Raw genomic sequence first — 21,264 nt, 5'->3', positions numbered from 1 at the left:
GGGGGGGGGGGGGGGGGGGGGGGTGAAGGGGAAAGGTGGAGCATGAATCATGTAACCATGTTAAAAATGAATATTAATAAATGTTAAAAAAAAATTATATGTAAAAAAAAAAAAAAGCAATAATATAACAAAACTACAAGATGTAAACCCTGTTTTATCTTCTAGACTTATTAATCTGCCCTCTCACTAGTCTCCACCATCTTTGAGCAAATTAAAAAGAAGACAAATCCTGCAATACATTTTGCACAGTACTAATTCCCATATAAGCCATGTCTGAAAATGTATCTTTCTCTGCATTTTAAATTCATCATCTCTCTGCCAGGTGGTGAGTGTTTAGCAATTTCTTCCCATAGTTTAATCTATGGATGTCTCTATGAGATTCCTATTGGACTAGGAACAATCCAGCTTATACAATTCCAGCGTGGATGGAAAAAAAAAGAACAATAATCAAGAAATGCATGGCAAAAACTATCAGAAGTTCATTTTTCCAGCCCATAGGTACTAGGAAAAAGGTCCAGACATAAAAGCCCAGCTTGGGACCACAGTACATGAAAGTTAGGGATACCTGCAGTTGAACCTGGAGCTCAAATTGAGAAAGTAGTGATCAGACTGTGTCCTAATGCTCTGAAAATTTGCAGCTCACTGAATTGAGCTAGTCCTGATGCCCTAGAAAAAGACAATTCTCAGTAGCCAGAGAAAAAAGTGGCAGGACCCCAGATAAGGTCCTAAAGACAGCTAGATGGCACAATAGATCGAGCAATTGGCCCAGAGTTAGGTCTTCAGATCCTGCCTCAGATACTTAGTAGCTGTATGACCTTGGACAAATCAATTCATCTCTGGTTGCCTTGATTTCCTCATCTATAAAATGGAAATAAGCACAGCACCTACCTCACAGGATGATAGCAGATCAAATAAGATATTTGTAAAGTACTTAGTGCCTGATGCACAATAAGCACTTAATAAATGTTTGTTCTTTCCCTTGAACTTGTCCTCTAGAAGTGTTTAAAGCCTAAATCCAATGAAAAAAAAGCTGAAAAAATATGTAAACAGAAGACATGATGATAAAGAAATATTGTGGGGCCAGCTAGATTGTACAGTGGATAGAATACCAGGCCTAGAATTGGGAGGACTTGGATTCAAATTTGGCTTCAAACACTTCCTAGCTGTGTGACCCTGGACAAGTCATTTAACCCCTAGCTAGCCTAGCCCTTGGCACTCTTCTATCTGAGAACTGATACTAAGACAGAGAGTAAGAATTTTTTAAAAAAGAAATATTGTGAATCTAGGGATATCCAAGCCACAAATCCAAAATAAGTAACCTCCATAACATCTATAAACAAAGCATCAAACAAAAACACAACTTGGTTTCAAGGTCTACTATAATTCCTGATTGAAATTAATCCAGAGTTTTATAATGTTAATATAAATGAAATGAGAACTCTAGAGAATAAATATCTCTATAGAGGAAATACAAAATCTTCCCCAGTAACAAACTACCTAAAAATTGGATTGGAACAAGCAGAAATCAATAAATCAAGGCACATTAGAACAAATTCAAAAGAATGGAAAAAGAAACTATAAATCATAAATATATGTAAATATATTCTCTCATCAAAAATAATTGACCAGGAAAAGGAAAGATAAAGGATCATCAGACTTTCTTAACATCACTTTCCCCTCTCATCCAACCTCCCATGATCACTACCCACCCCCACAAACCTGGAAATCATAATTTAATTAGTCATGAATGATAACCATTCAGATCTATTAGAAATAGAGGACAAATATAAAGAATTCAAAGTTCCTAGAAACATCATGGCCAAATTCTAAAAAAGGGTCCACAGGATTACACAAAACACAGGAGTTAACATTGTAAAAGAGAAGAAGGCTTGGAATACAATATTCCCAGAAGCAAAAGATAAAGACTTGCAACTAAAAATAACCTGCCCAGAAAAACTATGTGTAACTTTGGGCAAATTATTTCACCTCTCCATGGACTTCAGTTTCCTTCTCTACAAAATGAGAGAGATTGGACTAGATGAATTCTGAGGTACCTTGTAGCTCAAAAGCTATGATCCTAAGACAGAAGATGCAATTGGAGAAGTCATAATGTCTTTATCTCCTTTCTATTCAATGCAGACCACGTATAAGGCTATGTTATTTAGTCAGTTTTTCAGACTCTTCAAGACCCTTTTGAGGGTTTTCTTGGCAAGATACTGGAGTAGTTTACCATTTCCTTCTCCAGATTATTTTACAAATGAGGGAACGAAGGCAAACAGGGTTAAGCAATTTGTCTAGAGTCCTCCAGCTGGTAAGTGTCTGAAGTAAGATTTGAACTTAAGCCCTCATTCCAGGGCTAACATTCTATCCACTGTGCCACCTAGCTGCTCTTGCTCTTCATATATGGTTATCAACTGCACATTCATATGACTTAGTTGAATGATTCACATAGAATCGGTATATAACATGCATAGGTCCTTCTATATCAAAAAGTGCATGCTTTAAAAAGGAAGTCCTTATGAGGATATTCAGGACACTACCATCTCTGAAACAAATAGTCTTAAAAGAGTTGCCTAGAACACTAGGGTGAGATTAATCAACTTGCTCAGGGTCACACAGCAAATGGATTAGGGGCAGGACCTAAAAATTTGTCTTCTCAGTAGTGAGGCTGACCAGTACCACACCATTGCTCCTAAGCAGTTCAAAATGCTAGGTGGCCTAAGGGTTAGCTGGATATATTCCTAAGGTAGAAGCAATGGACTAAAGACATTTTTTCCACTTAACTTTTACATTTGAACTGCTAACAAAACAAAGGTAACTAAAAGATTGCCCCTGGGGAAAAGAAGAGCAGCAAATTTTCTTAGGCCTTGATTTCCCTTTTTCTAGACCTCACACAAACATCTGAACAGAAAGATGATAGTTTATAAAGGAGAAGATGATGTCTAATTCCTTTCATGTCTCAGAAAAAAAGAAGCTGAAAATGAATTAGAACAATAGTCTGTTAGAAAAGTGGTTCATATGCAGCACTCCAAGAATTACAATGGAATGTGTATCAGACTCAAAAGTATTCAACTTCTAAACTTCTTCACATCAATCATTTCTGGCTTCACTGAGCTGATATCAGCATACTCTTCTCACAGAAATTATAGAATCTGTCTTCTTAAATTTTAAGGATGTTTTTATAGGTATCAATAATTCAGAGATTTCCGAGTTCTGATACTACTATTGTATTTTTATATGAATGTTACCAGGAATTGTATTTGTCCTCTCCTCTCACTTCAAACCCAACTAACCAAATTGTATACTTTTCCTTCTCCCCAATTCCTTTCTCCTTACCTTCTTTCTTTTTTATAGAGTAACATAATCAAGAGACATGCAGTAAGGACCACCAGAAGTAAGCTGAGAATTGCCCCAACAGCCTGGCTTCTTCCAGAGAGACCTTTGTGATTCTGTGTATTTTCATCTCTATCATTAATAATTTCCATCCTAGAAGGAAATAAGAGAAAAGGTAATATCATTTCAATAAAAAAAAATTTTTTTAATCTATCCTAAGGATTTCCATTCAATGAACAGCTTCATTTGGATCCCCAAGGGAAATTTTTGCATTCAAGTGATGGCACAACCCTGACCACATTACTCCCCTTTTCAAAAACCTTCAATGGCTCCCTATTGCCTATAAGATAAAATACAAATTCTTTGTTTGGTCATTTAAGGTTTTCCACTCTCTAGAGTCCTAGAACCACTTTGAGAACTGCTGCATTAATGCAAGGAGGGCTGCAATTTTCATTTTCTAAGGGCATAATCACACTAATAAAATCAGATACTGAAGTTCTTATGTATGAAGCATAATCAAAGAGAATAGAAGCCAGGAAGTAGATTCCAGAACATTTAAATCTAAGAAGACAACTATTCAATACTTTCTCCTGTATTTCTAAAGGTATCATTATTCTGCTAGTCACCAAAGAACTTGGGGCCATCTTTTGATATGGATGGTGAAGAAAGGAGAGGAGCTAATCATGAAAATCCTGGTTTTTTCCTTCACAAAGTCTTCACATTTAGTCCTCTTTTCTTCCCTTCACTTCCTTCCCACTGCCACCACTCTGATCCAAGTTTTCGGTGCCTATGATGTTGACTAACTGCTTAACTAGTTCTCCCTCCCTTGAGTTTTTATTACTATTATTCATCCTGTAGTAAAACATTAGTCTTCCCAAAGTATCCCATCTTAACTTAATCATGCATTCCCCTGCTCAAAACCTGTGACAATTTCAACTACCCAATTCAGGTCTTAAGTCCTCAGACTTTAATTCAAAGATCTGGCCCTAACTTAACTTCCCCTACTACACACTTAGTTCATGATTTAAACTTGACTAGTAGACATTTCCTGAAGGCACCTTGCCCTTTCCCATCTCAGTACCTCTCCTCACACTGTACTTTCTGCCCAAAATAATATCTTTCCTGTGTTATGCCATTTCTGAAGGCTCAAAATAAATACCACCTCCTCTATTAAACCATCCCTGATTTTCCTAGGTTCTCAGAAGTAATCTCTTTTTCCTCTGACCTTAATGCACTTTTTATTTAATGGCATTTATCATATGATGCCTTAAAATATATGTAGTTCTTGGAGGGAATGGACAAGAATAGCAATTAATGAGTTTTAGTATGTGTGGGATGTACAATCATATTTGGACAGAGTAAGGCTAAAATCTGCACCAGACAATGAAGTTTGACAGCTTTAGAACAGGGAGCCTGGAATGAAATACACAACCCCAAATGTAGGTTTCCTACTAAAAAAGTAGGAATAATCAGAAGCAGCAAATGAAACATTCTTCTTCTTCTTGTATAATCATATTCAATCACAAATATGAAATGTTCATCAGTCTAAAGGGAGTCTGCATCCCTCCTTGGTATGTATGTTTATCACATAGTAGAAATAGAAATGGATGAACTACAGCAATACAAAGAAAGTGTCCCTATTCCACATTTTCTTGTAACATTGAATGGCAAGTTCCTGGTCTCTCAGGACCCCAAAGCGGCTATGTTGGTGAGGAAAATGATCTAGTTTCTACACCTCTTTGTATCCTCCACTAGCATAGAACCTTATATATAGTCAGTGCTCAATTATGTACTAACTTTTGTTTCAAAGTTAAAATTGGAAAGAGATAGAGGAAAAAAAAGAAAAACAATTAATTACTTACCCTAAAGGGCACACAGCAGAAGTATACCATGAAAAGAGGTACTGACAATCTGCTGTTTCGTGACTAAATTCAGGGATACCATCCTTCTCCAAAGGGTCACAATGGAAAAAGATGGTAGAAGAGACATATTTTGTATTATCTTTTCCACACTTGGAGGAAGAGGAAAACACAACATCTAGGTCATCATCTACCAAAAGAAAAGAACAAACAATTTGAAATGCCATAACAACTTTTAAAAATAATTTCATTATACTCACTTTATTTGATATAAATACAAAATAAAAAAGAAATTAAAATTGTAAAAATTATTTCCTTAGTCATCTGAAAGACATTTATATTCTGGATATAAAACTGATAATATCATTTGCTTTTCATTAGCCTTTCTATTGATCCTTTAGAGCTATGATTACAACCCTTCAAAATTATATTCTACTCTGGCTTGTTGCAGGGTGTGTCATCAGTAATTAGAGAGTAACAGCTAAAAAACTAGACTTAGAATCCATCATCTACAACTCAGTGGAACTTTCAGGGCAGGAACTGTACATCATTTTTCATTTTTGCTCCCCAGAACCTAATATAATGCCTTGGACAATGTTTAATAAATTACAAGGCAGTACAGAATAAAAGAAAGACCGCCAGAATGGGAGTCAAGACTTCAGTTCCAGTTCTAGCCCTATAAAATCTTCAGCAAATGCCTTAGCTTCTTTTGAGTAGCAAATGTCTCATCTATAACATGAGAAGGCTGAAATCAATCTCTAAGATTCAATACAATGCTAAGATTTTATGTAAAATAAAAATAGTAAAAAATCTTCTTTTCCACTGGTTAGGATCCCTTAGAAATTGGCAAATTCACTACCTATAACCTTGCTCAAATGAAGAAGGGACTATGTTATCAACAGATGTATCAACACTATATGTCAGTGTCTGTTAATGCCCCATTAAGATTGTTTGAGCTAGAGTACTGACATGACTCTATTTTTTGGAAACTCCAAAATGTGCATATATAAGGCTATCCAACTGGGTACTGATATCTGTGATAGGCTCAATACCAAAACATTATCATGTCTGCTGCAATAATACTCTAAAAAAACTCTATTTTTTTCATCCCTTCTCTGGAGAATTTGTATAGGCCTAAACACAATATGTACTTTAGGCTTGATATGTAGCTCACTGATTTGCTAAAAAAACAAGTTTTCTTCTGAACCTATTACATTAGTGACAATAGCAATGCCTTTACTAAATATTATTACAATTCCAGTCCATAAGTTTAACCAGAAATTAAAGAATAAAGGGAATCTACTTAAGGCTTTAAACCCATTTTGGGAAGAAAATATTAGACAATTCAATCAAGGGAAATTACCTTGAATGTAATATCTAGTTTTATCAGAAGATCCAACTTGCCTACCAAAATGCTGATCATTTGTCTTAACCTGACATATACTAGCTCCATAACACAATGGATTTGCTGAATTTGTGATAGAAGAAAGCTGGATTTCATACATATATGCATCCCCATTAGGTCTCATATCCCCAGAGGCACTGAATAACCTGAAATGAAAACAAAATATAGCATTATAGCAGGAAAAACCACACCACAGGAATTGCAATCTAGTCTTGCTATGAAGAATACAACTAATGTGGAAAGTTCAGCACATGATTAAAAATCCTTATAGGGTGCGTCTTATAACTTTGTCCAAACTTAGTAGTTTGCTCTTTCATGCTCAGCTTCAGGACTACCCCTCTTTCTCCTACTAAAGTTGAAAGCAAAAAAAGATAACTCTGGTACCATATTCTTCATTTTGCCCTTTTTACAATTAGATAGGTAAACATTTTTATCTACAAAAATTTCTCTAAAGGCATGAGGTTCTTTATAGTATACTACTACTCTTGTCAATACATGGTCATTTTTAGAGCCTTAAATATACCTAATAAGTGTTTACACCCCATTTTCCCTAACTCTTGCCAGTGCCTTGATCACTGGTAATTATCTCCAGTAGACCAATATCTCAGACCAGAACAGGCTGCTGAAAAATAGATTTGCAATGAACTATTAAGCATAAAGGATTAATCCTTCTTTTCTTCCCAGCATCCCAACAGACTATGTGACAGGTTATTTAAAAATTCTTCTCTTCCTTAATTCTACTAAGGGAAATATTCTTTATTATGTGGGATGGTTCTCTGGGGAGAGAGGAAGAGATTGAGGGTGGGAGATGGATTTAGGCAATGTAAAAACAAAGACACCAATAAAAAATTATTTTAAAAAACACTAAGGGAAGGAGTGAGGGAAGAAAACAATATCTTTGCACATTGAAGAATTCACCATCTTTGGTGTTAAACTTAATAGTTTAGTAATGTTTTTTCCCATAATAAGGAAAAATATAACTACCCCTTAGTTACAGTAACTAAAACACAACACTAAATTTATCTTGCTTTGCTCCATGCTGGTGAATTAGTGGTTTAATTTTAAACACATTTTGGTACTCAAAAGAAAAATATTTTACTTACTTAAAATAAATATCTCCTAGACTGAGACGCTTGTCATTTACAGGATTGATGATGGTCCCATTCACCATTTCCACCTCCTGTGGCTTCACTGCACAGGCAGCTCTAGTTTCCCACATAATGTAATATGTACAGCTCTCTCTATCAAAACTATAAAAGGAGGATGAATATATCATGAATTCTAATGATCACATTAGCCTTGGGGGTTGATGACTCAAAATACAGTTTAGTGAATGCTTAAATCAAACTCATTTTCTTTCAAAAGCACACTAAGCAACAAATTCTCAGTGTTCAGGCATCATTCAAAGAATCATCTTTCATCATCATAACCCTTCATGTACCAGTACTTTCAAATAATCCCTGAAGTTTCCTTGCCAATTCATAACTTTGACATCAAAATGAAATCAAGCTAATGATAGATTGGTAAAACATCTTAGTTGCACAACATCCTTACTGTATAAGCAAGAAGTATTTAGGGAAGGTGACCACCCAGTATGTTGGCATTATTATAACATATGCAAATATTTTTAAAGATCACAACAACATATATTTTAAAATGTTTTTTAAATAGTACATAATTTAAAAGACAAAACCTATTTGCTTTTAGAATTCTTGGTCTGAGTTTTTGCAAACTTTTCAGAAATTTGAATCTTTTGAATTCGTTTAATCCTTTGCTAGTTTCTGAATTTTCCCTTTCCTAAACCCACAGAAATTCAAGGCATGGCAAGTTTAGATTATTTGACTTGACTTTTTCCAGCTTCTTGGAAGCAAAGATACATAAACACTAGCTAACATACTCCCTCTGCTGACCAACTTCCTCTTAACACAATTCATACGTGATAAATCAATCATTCAAAAAGCATTTAAGCTGGGGCAGCTGGGTAGCTCAGTGGATTGAGAGTCAGGCCTGGAGATGGGAGGTCCTAGGTTCAAATCTGACCTCAGACACTTCCTAGCTGTGTGACCCTGGGCAAGTCACTTGACCCCCATTGCCTACCCTTACCACTCTTCTGCCTTGGAGCCAACACACAGTATTGACTCCAAGACGGAAGGTAAGGGTTTAAAAAAAAAAAAAAAGCATTTAAGCATTTACTATGTACCAGGCATTGTAAAGACAAAAAATAAAAATCCAACGGTCTACAGCCTCAAGGAAATTATACTTTATTGGAAGACAAAGTCTGTGCCTATGCATAATGAAGACTATGTATAAAATAGTCAAAGTAAATAAAAGGTGATTTTAGGGAAGGGGATGATGAGCAATCCTAGCTAAAAGGAAATCAAGAAAGACTTCTTCAAGTAAGAGCTGGCACTTGAACTAAGCTTTAAAAGAAGTCAATGATTCTAAAAGGCAGAGGTGAACAGGGAATATATTCTAGGCATGAGCAACAGCCTTTGTAAGAATGCAGACATGGGAGATAAAATATAGTACAAAGAAAAGCAAGCAAGCAAATTTATCTGAATCACAGAATAAGTGGAGGGAGGTCTAATAAGCCTGGAAAGGTAAAATGGAGTCAGGCTTTGATAGGCTTTAAATGAAAAACAAAGGAATTTGTATTTGATCCTTGAGGCAATAAGGAACCCCATCTCCTACATGAGACTTCTTATGATTCTTTGCCCTCTGCTTTTTCATCCCAGCTCTTAGTGTCTTTCTCATTTAAAAAATTACCTTGTATTTCTTTTCAAACATTTATTAATATTCATTTTTAACATGGTTACATGATTCATGCTCCTACTTTCTCCTTCACCCCCCGCACTCCCCCCACCCATGGCCGATGCACATTTCCACTAGTTTTGTCATGTGTCATTGATATTACCTTGTATTTTTATTTTGCATGTATTTTATTTATATTCATATGTGAATGTTGTTTCCCCTGACAGAAGCAACATCACTGAAGGTAGGGAATGGTATTTTTTGGTCTTTAATTTCCAGCACCAAGAGCACAACAGCCCTTAATAAGCACTTATTAAGGACCCAGCAAATGATTGGATATGCCATTGGGGAGGGGAGAAGTAAGGAATTGGAGATGTCTATAAGATTTTGAACCTAGATGACTGGTTTGATGGTGTCCTTAACAAAAATTAGGATATTAAGAAGAGAGGTGAGTTTGGGGAAAAGATGAGCTCTGCTTTAGATATGCCGATTTTGAGATGCCAATCATCCAGTGGGAAATGTTAAATAGGCGCTGGTGCTATTAGGCCTGGAGCTCAGGGAATGACTAGAGCTGGAAATACAGACCTGTATGCATCATCTACATAAAACTCATAGGATTATAGATGAAGAGGTAGAAGCCCAACTCTTTCATTTTATAAATCAGAAAGCTAGGGAATGATAGCACTACTTATTGAAAAGAGCTCTCCACTTCAGTGCCCTCCCTACTGACACTTCAACATAGTATCAGATATAAAGCTGAGGGACTTCAGAGATCCTGTTAACCTATTTTTACAGAAGATAAAAACCGATGTCCAAGGAAGTTAAGAAGCTTGCAAGTCAACAAAAATATTGTGAAGTATCTACTATACTACTGGGCTCTGTGCTAAGCACTAGGAAGGAGGTAGGGTTTTAAACTGAGATGCTTTCCTACACATAGCTTTTGTGCATATTACCTTATCAAATTCAGGGTTTGTAACTTTATTTCCTGCAAAAGTGATTACAGAAAGTTATTGTTGGCCTTCACACCCAGAGCTTAGGTCCAGGGCCAGGGTTTTAATAGGTCTAGATATGAACTAGTTAATGTAATGGAGGTTATGAGACCTCTTGTCTAGATGGTTTAACACAGCTGAATGATGTTGCTTTAAGTAAGATTAAGTGACTCTGCAGCTGGGTGTGGTCTGTGTTAAACTAGCTGACAGGACCACCATTTGGTTGATTCCTCCTTCACAACTGACCAATAAGAAAGTAAAAGATTCTTCCCCAACTGTCAGTGCTAACTCAAACCATTAAGGATGTTATAACTGACTGTGATTTGTTGGTTGTGATGTTGATCCTGATGACAGAAGATCAATAATCACTTGAATGAGCTTGATGGGAGAAAGGATTAGTTTTAACTGACACCTTTTCCCTAAAAATCTTCAGCACAGATCAGGTCAGTACAGGCTCCTCTCTTTTTAACTTATTTAATGGAGATAAACAAGGTTAGGGAAAGGATGGGTTATAATAAAGAGGAAAGAGGGTTTGGGAATGAATCCTAGAACCTTGTTTAACTAACTAAGCCTATAATAAATCTTCAGGAGTTGTCAGGTGAAGTTGATTCACTGATCCTGCCAGGCTAATTGCAATCGTCAGGCCTAAAGGTCTGACTTCATTTGCTTGATGTTCTAGCTCAATTCAAGTTGATTTGGTTGAAGAGTTGATCTTCAATATTTATCTTCTTGTTGGCATTTAGAAAGTTGTATATTACTGATGATATATATAGGAATGGATGCTGATAGCACTGGAAGAGCAATGAGTCTAGGTAACTATTCCTAGCTAAGAGACAATTTTGAAATGCCTACCCTCCCACCGTTTTCAAGACTGAGACCCTTAGAATAGGAATCAGCCTCAACTTATAGGGTGCTCAACAGACTTTTTGGTCTGATGCCAGCTCATGCCACCCCTGCATTCTGCATTCCAACCTCAGTAACTGGCAACTATCCTGGCCCAATATGGCTTCTTGCAAAAGTATTTACAATAAATTCTACAAAGTACAAAATATTTTCCAGAAATAAAGTTACAAAATTTACATTTTCTGAAAATAACTTATTTATCCATAAATTGATTATTTTCTGGACCCAATGGAGTTGCTTGGATCCAGAACCACTGAGAAAATTCTTGTCAGTATACAATGTCCACAATCCTATTCTGATCAACAGTTCAATTCAAAACCATTCCTACCTCTTAAGCATGGGTTTGCCAACTGTCTTTGCACATTTCAGCTCTATAACCGTGGTTGCAGTCTTATTTTGCCCGCATTCATAGCCATTTGAGTAAGTTACAAGGACTTTGTCACCTGTAACACATGACTTAATTAAACACTATTTCTAGTACACTGAAGAAAAAGGATTTTAGTAAAATATACACAGTGTTAAAAGGACAAAACAAAACTCTGACATGCTAAAGAGAAACTTCATAACCATTGCTCTACTATTTAAGTTTTTAAAGTCCCAGTTGACATAATAACTCTCATATTACTAGACCATACTGAAATACTAACAATGCAAAAAACTAATTGTTCATTTTGAAAAGTCTTAGGGTACTAGGATAGTTTTAACATGGTAGTCTTGATCCTTTCATTTATATAGATAAGAGGTACTTGTCAATGGTCTGAACGGAGTTCAAATGGGTTTAAAATGTGTTTTTAAAAATATAGTTCAAATATTTTTAAAACCTAAAATCTTTGTCTTCATTTTAAAAATTGCAAAATTTTTTAAATTTTTTATGAGTATTTGATGCCTCTGAGGAAGGTACAGTTTAATATAACAAATTAATGAATTAGACTCTTTTTTTTTCAGATTTACATAAAATACCTAATTTCCATTACATCTCCAGTCTACTGGATAGAACTTAGGTAGTCTCAATCACAATGGTATCTACTCTTCCCATTCTAAATTTGTTAACACTAAAGCCAGATTCTCTCATTACAATCAACCAACTTCAATATAAATATTGGGGTTCTTAACCTTTTTGGTACCATGGACCCATTTGTCAGTCTGGTGAAATCTATGGATCCTTTCTCAGAATAATGTTTCTAAGTGCAAAAATAAAATACATAGGATCACCAAGGAAGCTAATTATGTTGAAATGTAGTTATCAGATTTTTTAAAAACCCAGTTCAGGGAACTAAGAACCTTTATATAGTTAAAGGGAATTATTTACACATTATGAACACAGTTGAAAAGGATCAAGTATAGGCCCAGCAAAGGATGGTCATTTGAGGATTAGCTTAGCTAAATTTGAAGAGGCTCATTGCTGGAGAGAGTTTTGGTCAACAAGTGAAAGATTTTTTTCTTTCTTTTTTGGTCACTGCAACTCAAATGTAGGCATAGAGGGATTATAATCTGTATTGGGGGAAGAAATTTAAACACAGATAAAAATCACATAACTTTTGAAGTAATCAAATACAAAAATATATCCTTAAAAAATGTTTAGTAGAGTTCTAGGCAATTTTGTAAACTGCTTAAACAAGTGTATGTTTGCAAAACAGGACTAGAACATGTTTATCTCATATAAGCACACATCCAGTTAAGCAAGTAGAACCAATGTGGACTTCAGCTGAGAAGCGAATGACAATTCTGGCTTCCATTGCCTCTGGTCTAAAGTCAGATTCAAGGATACTTAAGGCTGCTTTACTTTGAGCATGGGTCCAAATAGGATCAGAATCCCAAATGGGCCAGAAGCCAACAGTGGCTCTCTGGATGAACTAAAAGGGTATTCAGAGTCAAAGTATGAAAGTATAAGTATACAACTTTTGGAAGCAGTTGGTTAAATTCTTCACAGACCTAAGAGATGGGCACAAACTCAGAGAATGAGTCATCTCATTTTACAAAGTGTAAGAGGGGAAACTAGATATTTAAGGTTTGGTCCCCAGAATTCGATTAACTCGATTTCAAAATAAAAGAGACCCAAATCAGGATGACTTTTATGGTGGTTTATTTACATTCAGGAAGGTTGAAGATAGGGAAAATGAGAGAGAGAGAAACTCTGGCCTGGACCAGAGGCCTGAGCCAGGTAGGGATTCAGAGGCCCCAGCAGAGGGGGCACAGAGGTGAATTAAACAAGGCTTCTTGCCACAAGGCCTCCCTAAGGCTAGAGCCTCCAGAGATGCCAAGGGAAGAGAGAGTCAGCCTGACTTACCCAGGTGACAATTAAAGGGAAGCAGTCTGAGGTCTCACCTGAGCTCCTTCAATGCCAAGTTCAAAGTGCCCAAAAGCCCCGCACAGGAAGTTACCATCATATTTTTAAAATAGCAGTTTTTGTCACTTCCTGCATTTACCTCTAATTTCATGTGGACAAACAGCAGCCTCAACCCTGTTTTGGACTGCCCAAGTGGCTGTCACTTGTTTTTGATTTGTTACTTACTATCATGTGTGGGTAACAGACCTCCCCCCTCCCCACTTAATTCTAAGTTGGGGGGGTGACATTTTTCTGGTGGCTAAAGTCTAAACAATGAATGAGGGTGAGCTAATTCCATTTACACAAAAGACAGATGACTATAACTTTAATTAATCACTATTAGGATACAATAGCATTCATTACCTGTCACATCTAGCTTCTGGGTATGAACAAGTCCCAAAACTTGGACAGTACCACTTGTGCTCTTTTTGCAAATACTGGCCCTTTCAGGACATCCAGAGGGCCCTTTATATATGCTCTGACACAAGTTAATATAGTACCTAAAAATCAACAGAAGAATAACAGGGGAAAATACAATACATGATTATTTTAAAGTCATTAATGCTCTATTTCAATACGCTAAGAAGTGTATAAAATACTGCTTTTGAATTTTTAGAAAACTAAAATTCTTTATGTAATGGAAATTATTCAGTAAAATGGATTAGGAGCCAAATACTTTAAAAAAAGAAAATCATCCAATAAATTGATTTTCTCACATGAAATGGGAGTAAAATACTTATTTATTTAGGAAGTAGATTAATATTAGGGCATCACATATATTGAAAAGAAACTGGTTTTCTGTCGCCAATTAATTTGAATTTGAGATTGAATTGTTTTTTTTTTCTAAAACCCTTACCTTTTGTCTTAGAATTGATACTAAGTATGTAATCCAAGGCAGAAGAAAGGTGGGACTAAACAACTGGAGTTAAGTGACTTGTGCAAGGGCAGAAAGCTAGGAAACATCAGAGGTCATATTTGAATCTTGCACCTTCCAATTTCAGGGCTAGAGATCAAGAGATTTAAAAACCTACCTAACATCCTATTGCTACTACTGTCTAGAAGATATTAAATAGAAATTTTCACTCACGAGGTACCATCGTGGACAAACAACCAGGACCCAGTAAGAGAAGAAAGTAGCCGCAGGTCATATGTTTTGTGTTTCTGAATGAATTTACAATCCATCTTTTTTGGAGGACAGACAACTTTTGTTTTCCATTCAAAAGTCACCTCACATCCACGGGTCTCACTGAAGACTTGTGGTGTCCCAATATCAATGTTTTCATCACAACTAAATATAATAGTAGATGACCGAAGGCTATTTGCTATGGAGAATAATGTTCATGAAATATATTAGATTATACTTTGAGTTTTTCTGATTAAAAAAAATCTCAAAATGTAAAACACAATTCATAATTTCTCTCTCTCTTTGAATTCCTAAGGTACACAAGTCTGTCATTAACCTGGCATGGAAATACATATAGTCACTCTATATCTCATTGTGTGATTCTGGATTATAAATTTAACTTTATTATTTAAGTTTTCTTAGTAGATTTAGTGACATCAAGATGATCCTTTTTTTCCCCCCAAGGGTATACATAGAGAATTCATTACAGAAATTCTTCTTAGAGCAAATGGCCTCTAACTAAAACAACTTGAATTGAGTCAAAATTTCATTCTGTATATATGTATATCTGAAGATCATCAATATTCTTTCATGCACAGTTGACATTTTTACTTACAAAATTTGCAATATCCCCATTTCTGATGTTTGTCATAGTTTTCTGTTGTTGCACACCAAGGTCTTGGTTTATCTTCTCTAATACAATAATCATAGCTTTTTCCAAGATATATGAAAGGAAAGACACAAGGATCACCTTGTTCAGTTTCTGAAAACAAATACCACATATGTAATCAATATCATACAAGTAATACATTGCCTATGCCAAGGGATTAGGCATGGGTTAGAATTAATAATGTAACCACCCATTATATAAATCACCAACTTAAAGAGTAGTAATCATAAGTCTTGGTCATCAAAAGTAAAATATTTTTCTGGATATAGTGTTATTGGCCTGATATTTAAATGTCTCTATTAATTCTGACTATCCCAAGAGTTACGTGTTTTGTCTTCCAATTTTAAGGCAAAGGCTTCAATGGGTTTGGCAGCTTTCCCAGTCTGATGTTTTAAAAAAGCTCTCAGTTTTCCTAGTAATTCCCAAAATTTATATATAACTCATAACTTATAATATAATGACTCACCTGGAGGACACTGATCACCATTTAGATATTTTAAAATGACTGTTTCATCTTGATGTCTATAATCCAAACTCATGGATGCCAGCCGTCCAAAGGAAGAGGCCTTCGTACCTGAAAGCAGGCACACGCCTCCATCTTTACAGCTCGCCTGGGGGTCACTAGTAGCTCCAGTACATACACCCACACTGTAAGTATGGGGTCCGTGTGTTACCTACATGGACAAACAATATTGCATGGATTACTAAGAACATCAATCATCAGTTATTTGTACTTTACTACTAAATAAGCTGCTTTTAAATAAGGCCACATATTTTGAACTCTCTTAACGTATGCCCCGCTCTCACCTTTGTAGTATTGCTAAGGTCACCTCTTTGCGCCTTCCTGCCAAAGGCTTACCTAGGTGTGTCCCTGCTCTTCCCATGCCCTTAGTCTAGTCAGTCTCCATGAAGACCCTCTATTTAGCCTCTCTGCCTCCACTGTTACCATTCAGATATCTTCTCCTTTCTACCACTGTTTCTAGTCCATCACTTAGGATTCATACATCTAGCAATAGAGGCAGACATAGCTATCCACAAACAAGGCCTTAAGTGTGCTGCTTGTATTGTCTCTTTTAACCTAAGCTTTCACACATTGGCTAAGATTGCTCCATCTTCTAAAACTCAGTGAACCTTACTGAGGTTCCTAAACAACAGAGTTGGGAGACTATGCATATGTCCAGATCACAAAGAAACTAAGACATCTGCGCTCCCAAAGCTGACCCTACAAAGAATAACTTTGCAAGCTCTGGGTTAATGGACTTGATGACAACACTCAAGGCCCCCAGCTGGACATGACACATCATGGAAGATATTGCTAGTAAATTGCTATCTACTTAGTCTTTTTCATCAAGTGGACAAGAGGCCAGAAAGTCAAAGATTTTAACATATAAAGCTGCTGGCTAACATTTGACACACGTCATATACGAAGTGAAATATATACACTTGTGTCTAATGAACAACTAAAAATGTCTACATACAAAAAGTGGCATTAATTTGCACACGAACACACACATATTTAAAAAGAACTAACCAGTAAGTTATTGGTGAGGGTAATATTTTCAAAAAAAAATATGTTGAGAGATATACCTAATTCTACATTAAATAAGTACCTACCATGGGTTACTATATAAAGGCCTTTCTAAGGACAAGAAGCTGGTTTTATTCATCAAAATCCTGACACTTTTGTGGTTCTTGACTCCCACATACTCTACATCAGTGATTCCCAAAGTGGGCACTACTGCCCCCTGATGGGTGCTGCAGCAATCCAGGAAGGCAGTGATGGCCACAGGTGCATTTATCTTTCCTATTAATTGCTATTAAAATTTAAAAAAATTAATTTCCAGGGGGCTAAGTAATATTTTTTCTGGAAGGGGGGCGGTAGGCCAAAAAAGTTTGGGAACCACGGCTCTACATCAAGATTAGGTCCCACTCTCACAAAAAAAAAGTCATTTAACAGTGAAATTATTCTAGTCCTGAAGCAAAGAATAATGAGAAGTTTTGGTGGTAGAATAACTCTTTCAATAAATTTGAATTCATAATGCATATCTAAACATGCATTATGAATTCATTTTATATAAATATGCATTATGATTTTAACATATTACTCAGCTATTAAGTGGTAGGCAGCACTCCAACCTAGCTCCTTCAGATCCTTAAAGACCAATGGCCTTTACATTACATCATAGTGCCCCAGAAACCATAAGTCTATATTAAGAAAATAAGATTTTAAGCATTCTTTAAAAGGTAAAAGAAAGGGGTTCTGAAATGCAGTTAGAGGTTGTCACTGCAAAGGATCAAAACAGCTTATTTCTGTTTACAACTAAAGTTACCTCCTCTGCAAAACATACATATTCATCATTTCTAGAACATGAAGCCAATTAAACAGAAGAAAAAAAGGTAAAATCTATTCACTAGGCCAAACATATATACATATAAACACACACATATGTAAGTTGATAATGCCAAAGATGAAGTAATATTACCTTAAATGGTCTTTTAGAAAGACTGGACAAATTAAAACTATAGTATAGCTGCTCATCTGTCACTGAACAGCCCACAGTTTTTACATCATCTGGACATACAATTGGAGTTTCCCATTCAAACACATAATCACAGCCACTGGTTCTTATCATCTTTGGTGATCCCTGTTTTTAAAAAAGAAAATTTTAACTTGATAGGAAATGCCGTAATTCTCTTAAAATACTACTATTTTTCTAGATGATACAAAATGTATATCCTGATTTATCAAGAGATTCTAACCCTATCCTAAAATAGGCCACTTACCTAAAAGGTAGAAATACAGTATATTATCTAACAAAAGATACAATCTATACTTCTAGCTACCAACAGTACTTGGACTGGCACATCAACAATAGCAAGATGGCCCTGGGGACAAAGACTCTAAAGAATCAGTCACAAATGTTCCATGGTTGCAGGTAACCTGAAATAAGCCTTCTCTGAAGCCCAGAAAATCAGTCATGACAATTCAAGGAGTTCCACAATGGCCCCTTTGGAGCAGTTCACAAGTTACTCGGAACTCCCTAGGAATCTCCAGGGCACAGCCCCTAATGATAATTTTTTAATGCTACTTTGTATTTATTCAGTGCATTATGGATAGAAAGTGCCTTTATAAACATTTCATTGGATTCTCAAAACAATTATATGAAGTAGGCAAGCCATCTTCACCTTGTAGAAGGGGAAAAAATGGCATTAAATCTAATTGGTAGCCAATATCATTCAGCTATTAAGTGTTAGGCAGTGCTCCAACCCACCTCCTCCATATCCTCAGAGACCAATGGCCTTTCCATTACATCTGTGCCCCCAAAACTCTACTCTATAAGTCTGTATCAATAAATTAAGATTTTAAGTATTCTTTAAAGGATAAAAGAAAAAGGCTTTGAAATACAGTTATGGGTTGTCACTGCAAAGGATAGAAATGGCTTGCTTCTGTTTACAACTGAAGCTACCTCCTCTGCCAAAACATACACATTCATTATTTCTAGAACTTGAAGCCAATTAAAACAAGAGAAAAAGAGTAAAATATATTCATAAGGCCAAATATTCTATTTCGGTCTGATGTTAAAGATTTCTTTTCCACATGGTCTGTATTCAATTGCTCCTACATGGTACATACCATTCAGGAAGGAAAGAAACCACAAGGGGAAAAATACTTCAAATAAGCCCTACAATCCTGGAATATTCAGTCTCCAGATTTCTAAAGGCAAGCAAACACTGACTTGTTGCCAGTATGTAGCTACTCCAAGACTCAGCCATGGTGTTCAGTACACTCTCTTCCTACGTGTAATACTAAATGAAGCATAATGCCTCATTTATCTAGCACTCTGAGAGAAAGTGTTCCACATAAAGGAACTTTCCAGATTTATCCCTTCAAATATCATTTTTTAAATTCTGACCATTTAATACAAATCTTTCTATAATATCAATCTATATAGTTCATCCTGAAATATGCTAAACATAACTGAACCTTTTCTTATTTATCATTATGACAATTTTTTAACTAACTGTAATATAATGAGAACCTCAAAAAGTATGTGAAGCTACCTGTCCCTTCCCTAAATTGGCCCTAAGCTACTTTAGTTTTTTATTCCTTTTCCTTATAGGCTAGATGTACATTTATTTTTTTCCAATTACATGCAAAAACAATTTTTAGCAATCTTTTTTTTTAATTTTGAGTTCCAAATTCTTTCCCCCTTTCTCCCTCTCTTCCAACCTTCCTTTCACCCTGAGAAGGTAAACAATCTGATACAAATTTTACATGGGCAATTCTGCAAAACATTTTTCCATATTAGTCCTTTAGTGGAAGAGATTTCGATTTTTTTAAAGTGTAATTTTTTTGGTTTCTTTTCTCATTGCTAGTGTGCATCTCTCTAGAAGTCTTACTAACCTATTCCCAGTGGCTGCAGAGCTGGCTGGTAGTTCTGTAGACTCTTGATCCAAAAAATTGTTTAAACTGACTAGACTAATTCAAAGGTGCCAATTTAATTAGATTTTTTAATAAATGAAAGAATATTACCTTTAATATTAGGATGTCATCCTAATATATATCATACTCTACATTATAAGTACACATTCACCTGGCATTTGCCATACTAATAAATGAAATGTTAATATTTAGGTTCTGAAAAAAAATTGCTTACCATATCTATTCCCCTTTTACAATGAAATAAAATAATTGAGGAATAGTTAGCATTTCTATCCAGAGGACATGGGGTAGAACTATCAAAAGTGATATAAATTTCATTAGTTGCATGATTAAGTTGTGGAGGTCCAGTGACACGGCCAATATCCTAAGAGATAAAAGGAAAGCAATTGGCTCAGGCAAACAATTTTTCAAGAGATAGTTGATTAAATATTAAAATAGCAAAAAAGTATATAGCTATAAACCCACATATAGTAAAAACTAAAATGTTTGCCACACAGAGATTATATGATGCTACCAGAGTGATGATCATAAAAAGTTTTGTCACAGATGTTAATCATTTCCATTTGTATCTCATCCTCAAAGAATCTAAGCTACTATATATTACCTCCTATGAACATGTAGATCCTATTATCTGGACTCTTAGAAAGGGGTCGGGTTATAAAGGGGCTTAAAAACCAAAGAGAAGCTTCTTAGCTGTATGAACCTGGTCAAGTCACTTAACCCTGATTGCTTAGCCCTTGTGGTTCTTTTGTTTTAGAACTGATCCTAAGACAGAAGATAAAAGTTAAAAAAAAAACAGAAGAATTTATTATTTGATCCTTATAGTAATACAGAACAAAGGAGAGGGAGAAAGTGAGATTTGTATTATTTTTTTTTAAACCCTTACTTTCCATCTTAGAATCAATACTGTGTATTGGTTCCAAGGCAGAAGAACAGTAGAGGGTAGGCAATGGGGGTTAAGTGACTTGCCCAGGGTCAAACTGCTAGGAAATGGTTGAACCTACAACCTCGTATCTCTAGGCCTGGCTCTCAATCCACTGAGCCACCCAGCTGCCCCCGCCCCGAGATCTGTATTTTAGAAGATCATTTTTATAGCTGACTAGAGTATAGACTAGAAGGGGAGAGAGACATGAGGCAGGGAACCCAAAAACCAAAAAGCATATGTGTGAGGAGATGAGAGCCTGTGCCAGGGTGCCAGTGTCGAAAGAAAGAAGGGGGAGTATATGAGAGATACTATAAAAGTAGAAGAAACAACACAGTGAGGAGCCAAAGAAGATACCAAAGTTACATGCTTAGGTGATTGGAAGGATGGTGATGTCCTCAACAGTAAAAGGGAAATTAAGAGGAGCTGCAAGTTTTGGAGAAAAAATAAAAGTTCAGTTTTAAGCTTATGGGATACAATTAGTTCATAAATGTATCCATTTTTTACAATGGCATTTAATCTCAAATACATGAATTGCA

At 35.8% G+C, this 21,264-nt stretch overlaps 1 protein-coding gene across 1 annotated transcript in view; it reads right to left on the bottom strand.

The window, feature by feature from the left end:
• Window positions 1-21,264, bottom strand: part of IGF2R (insulin like growth factor 2 receptor) — a 174,651-nt gene that overhangs the window by 11,143 nt on the left and 142,244 nt on the right. The window contains exons 36-46 of the mRNA XM_044671804.1: window positions 20,018-20,167; window positions 17,843-18,004; window positions 15,826-16,033; window positions 15,306-15,452; window positions 14,654-14,888; window positions 13,930-14,066; window positions 11,569-11,683; window positions 7,701-7,847; window positions 6,556-6,743; window positions 5,196-5,382; window positions 3,337-3,486 (exon numbers count right to left, since the gene is read on the bottom strand). Of these exons, the coding sequence (XP_044527739.1) occupies window positions 3,337-3,486; window positions 5,196-5,382; window positions 6,556-6,743; window positions 7,701-7,847; window positions 11,569-11,683; window positions 13,930-14,066; window positions 14,654-14,888; window positions 15,306-15,452; window positions 15,826-16,033; window positions 17,843-18,004; window positions 20,018-20,167 (1,826 nt within the window). The remainder of the gene's footprint in view (window positions 1-3,336; window positions 3,487-5,195; window positions 5,383-6,555; window positions 6,744-7,700; window positions 7,848-11,568; window positions 11,684-13,929; window positions 14,067-14,653; window positions 14,889-15,305; window positions 15,453-15,825; window positions 16,034-17,842; window positions 18,005-20,017; window positions 20,168-21,264) is intronic.

This window comes from Gracilinanus agilis, chromosome 4, assembly GCF_016433145.1.
Source record: "Gracilinanus agilis isolate LMUSP501 chromosome 4, AgileGrace, whole genome shotgun sequence".
In the NCBI taxonomy this organism is placed as follows: Eukaryota; Metazoa; Chordata; class Mammalia; order Didelphimorphia; family Didelphidae; genus Gracilinanus; species Gracilinanus agilis.
This window is presented reverse-complemented; position numbering and strand designations above follow the sequence as displayed.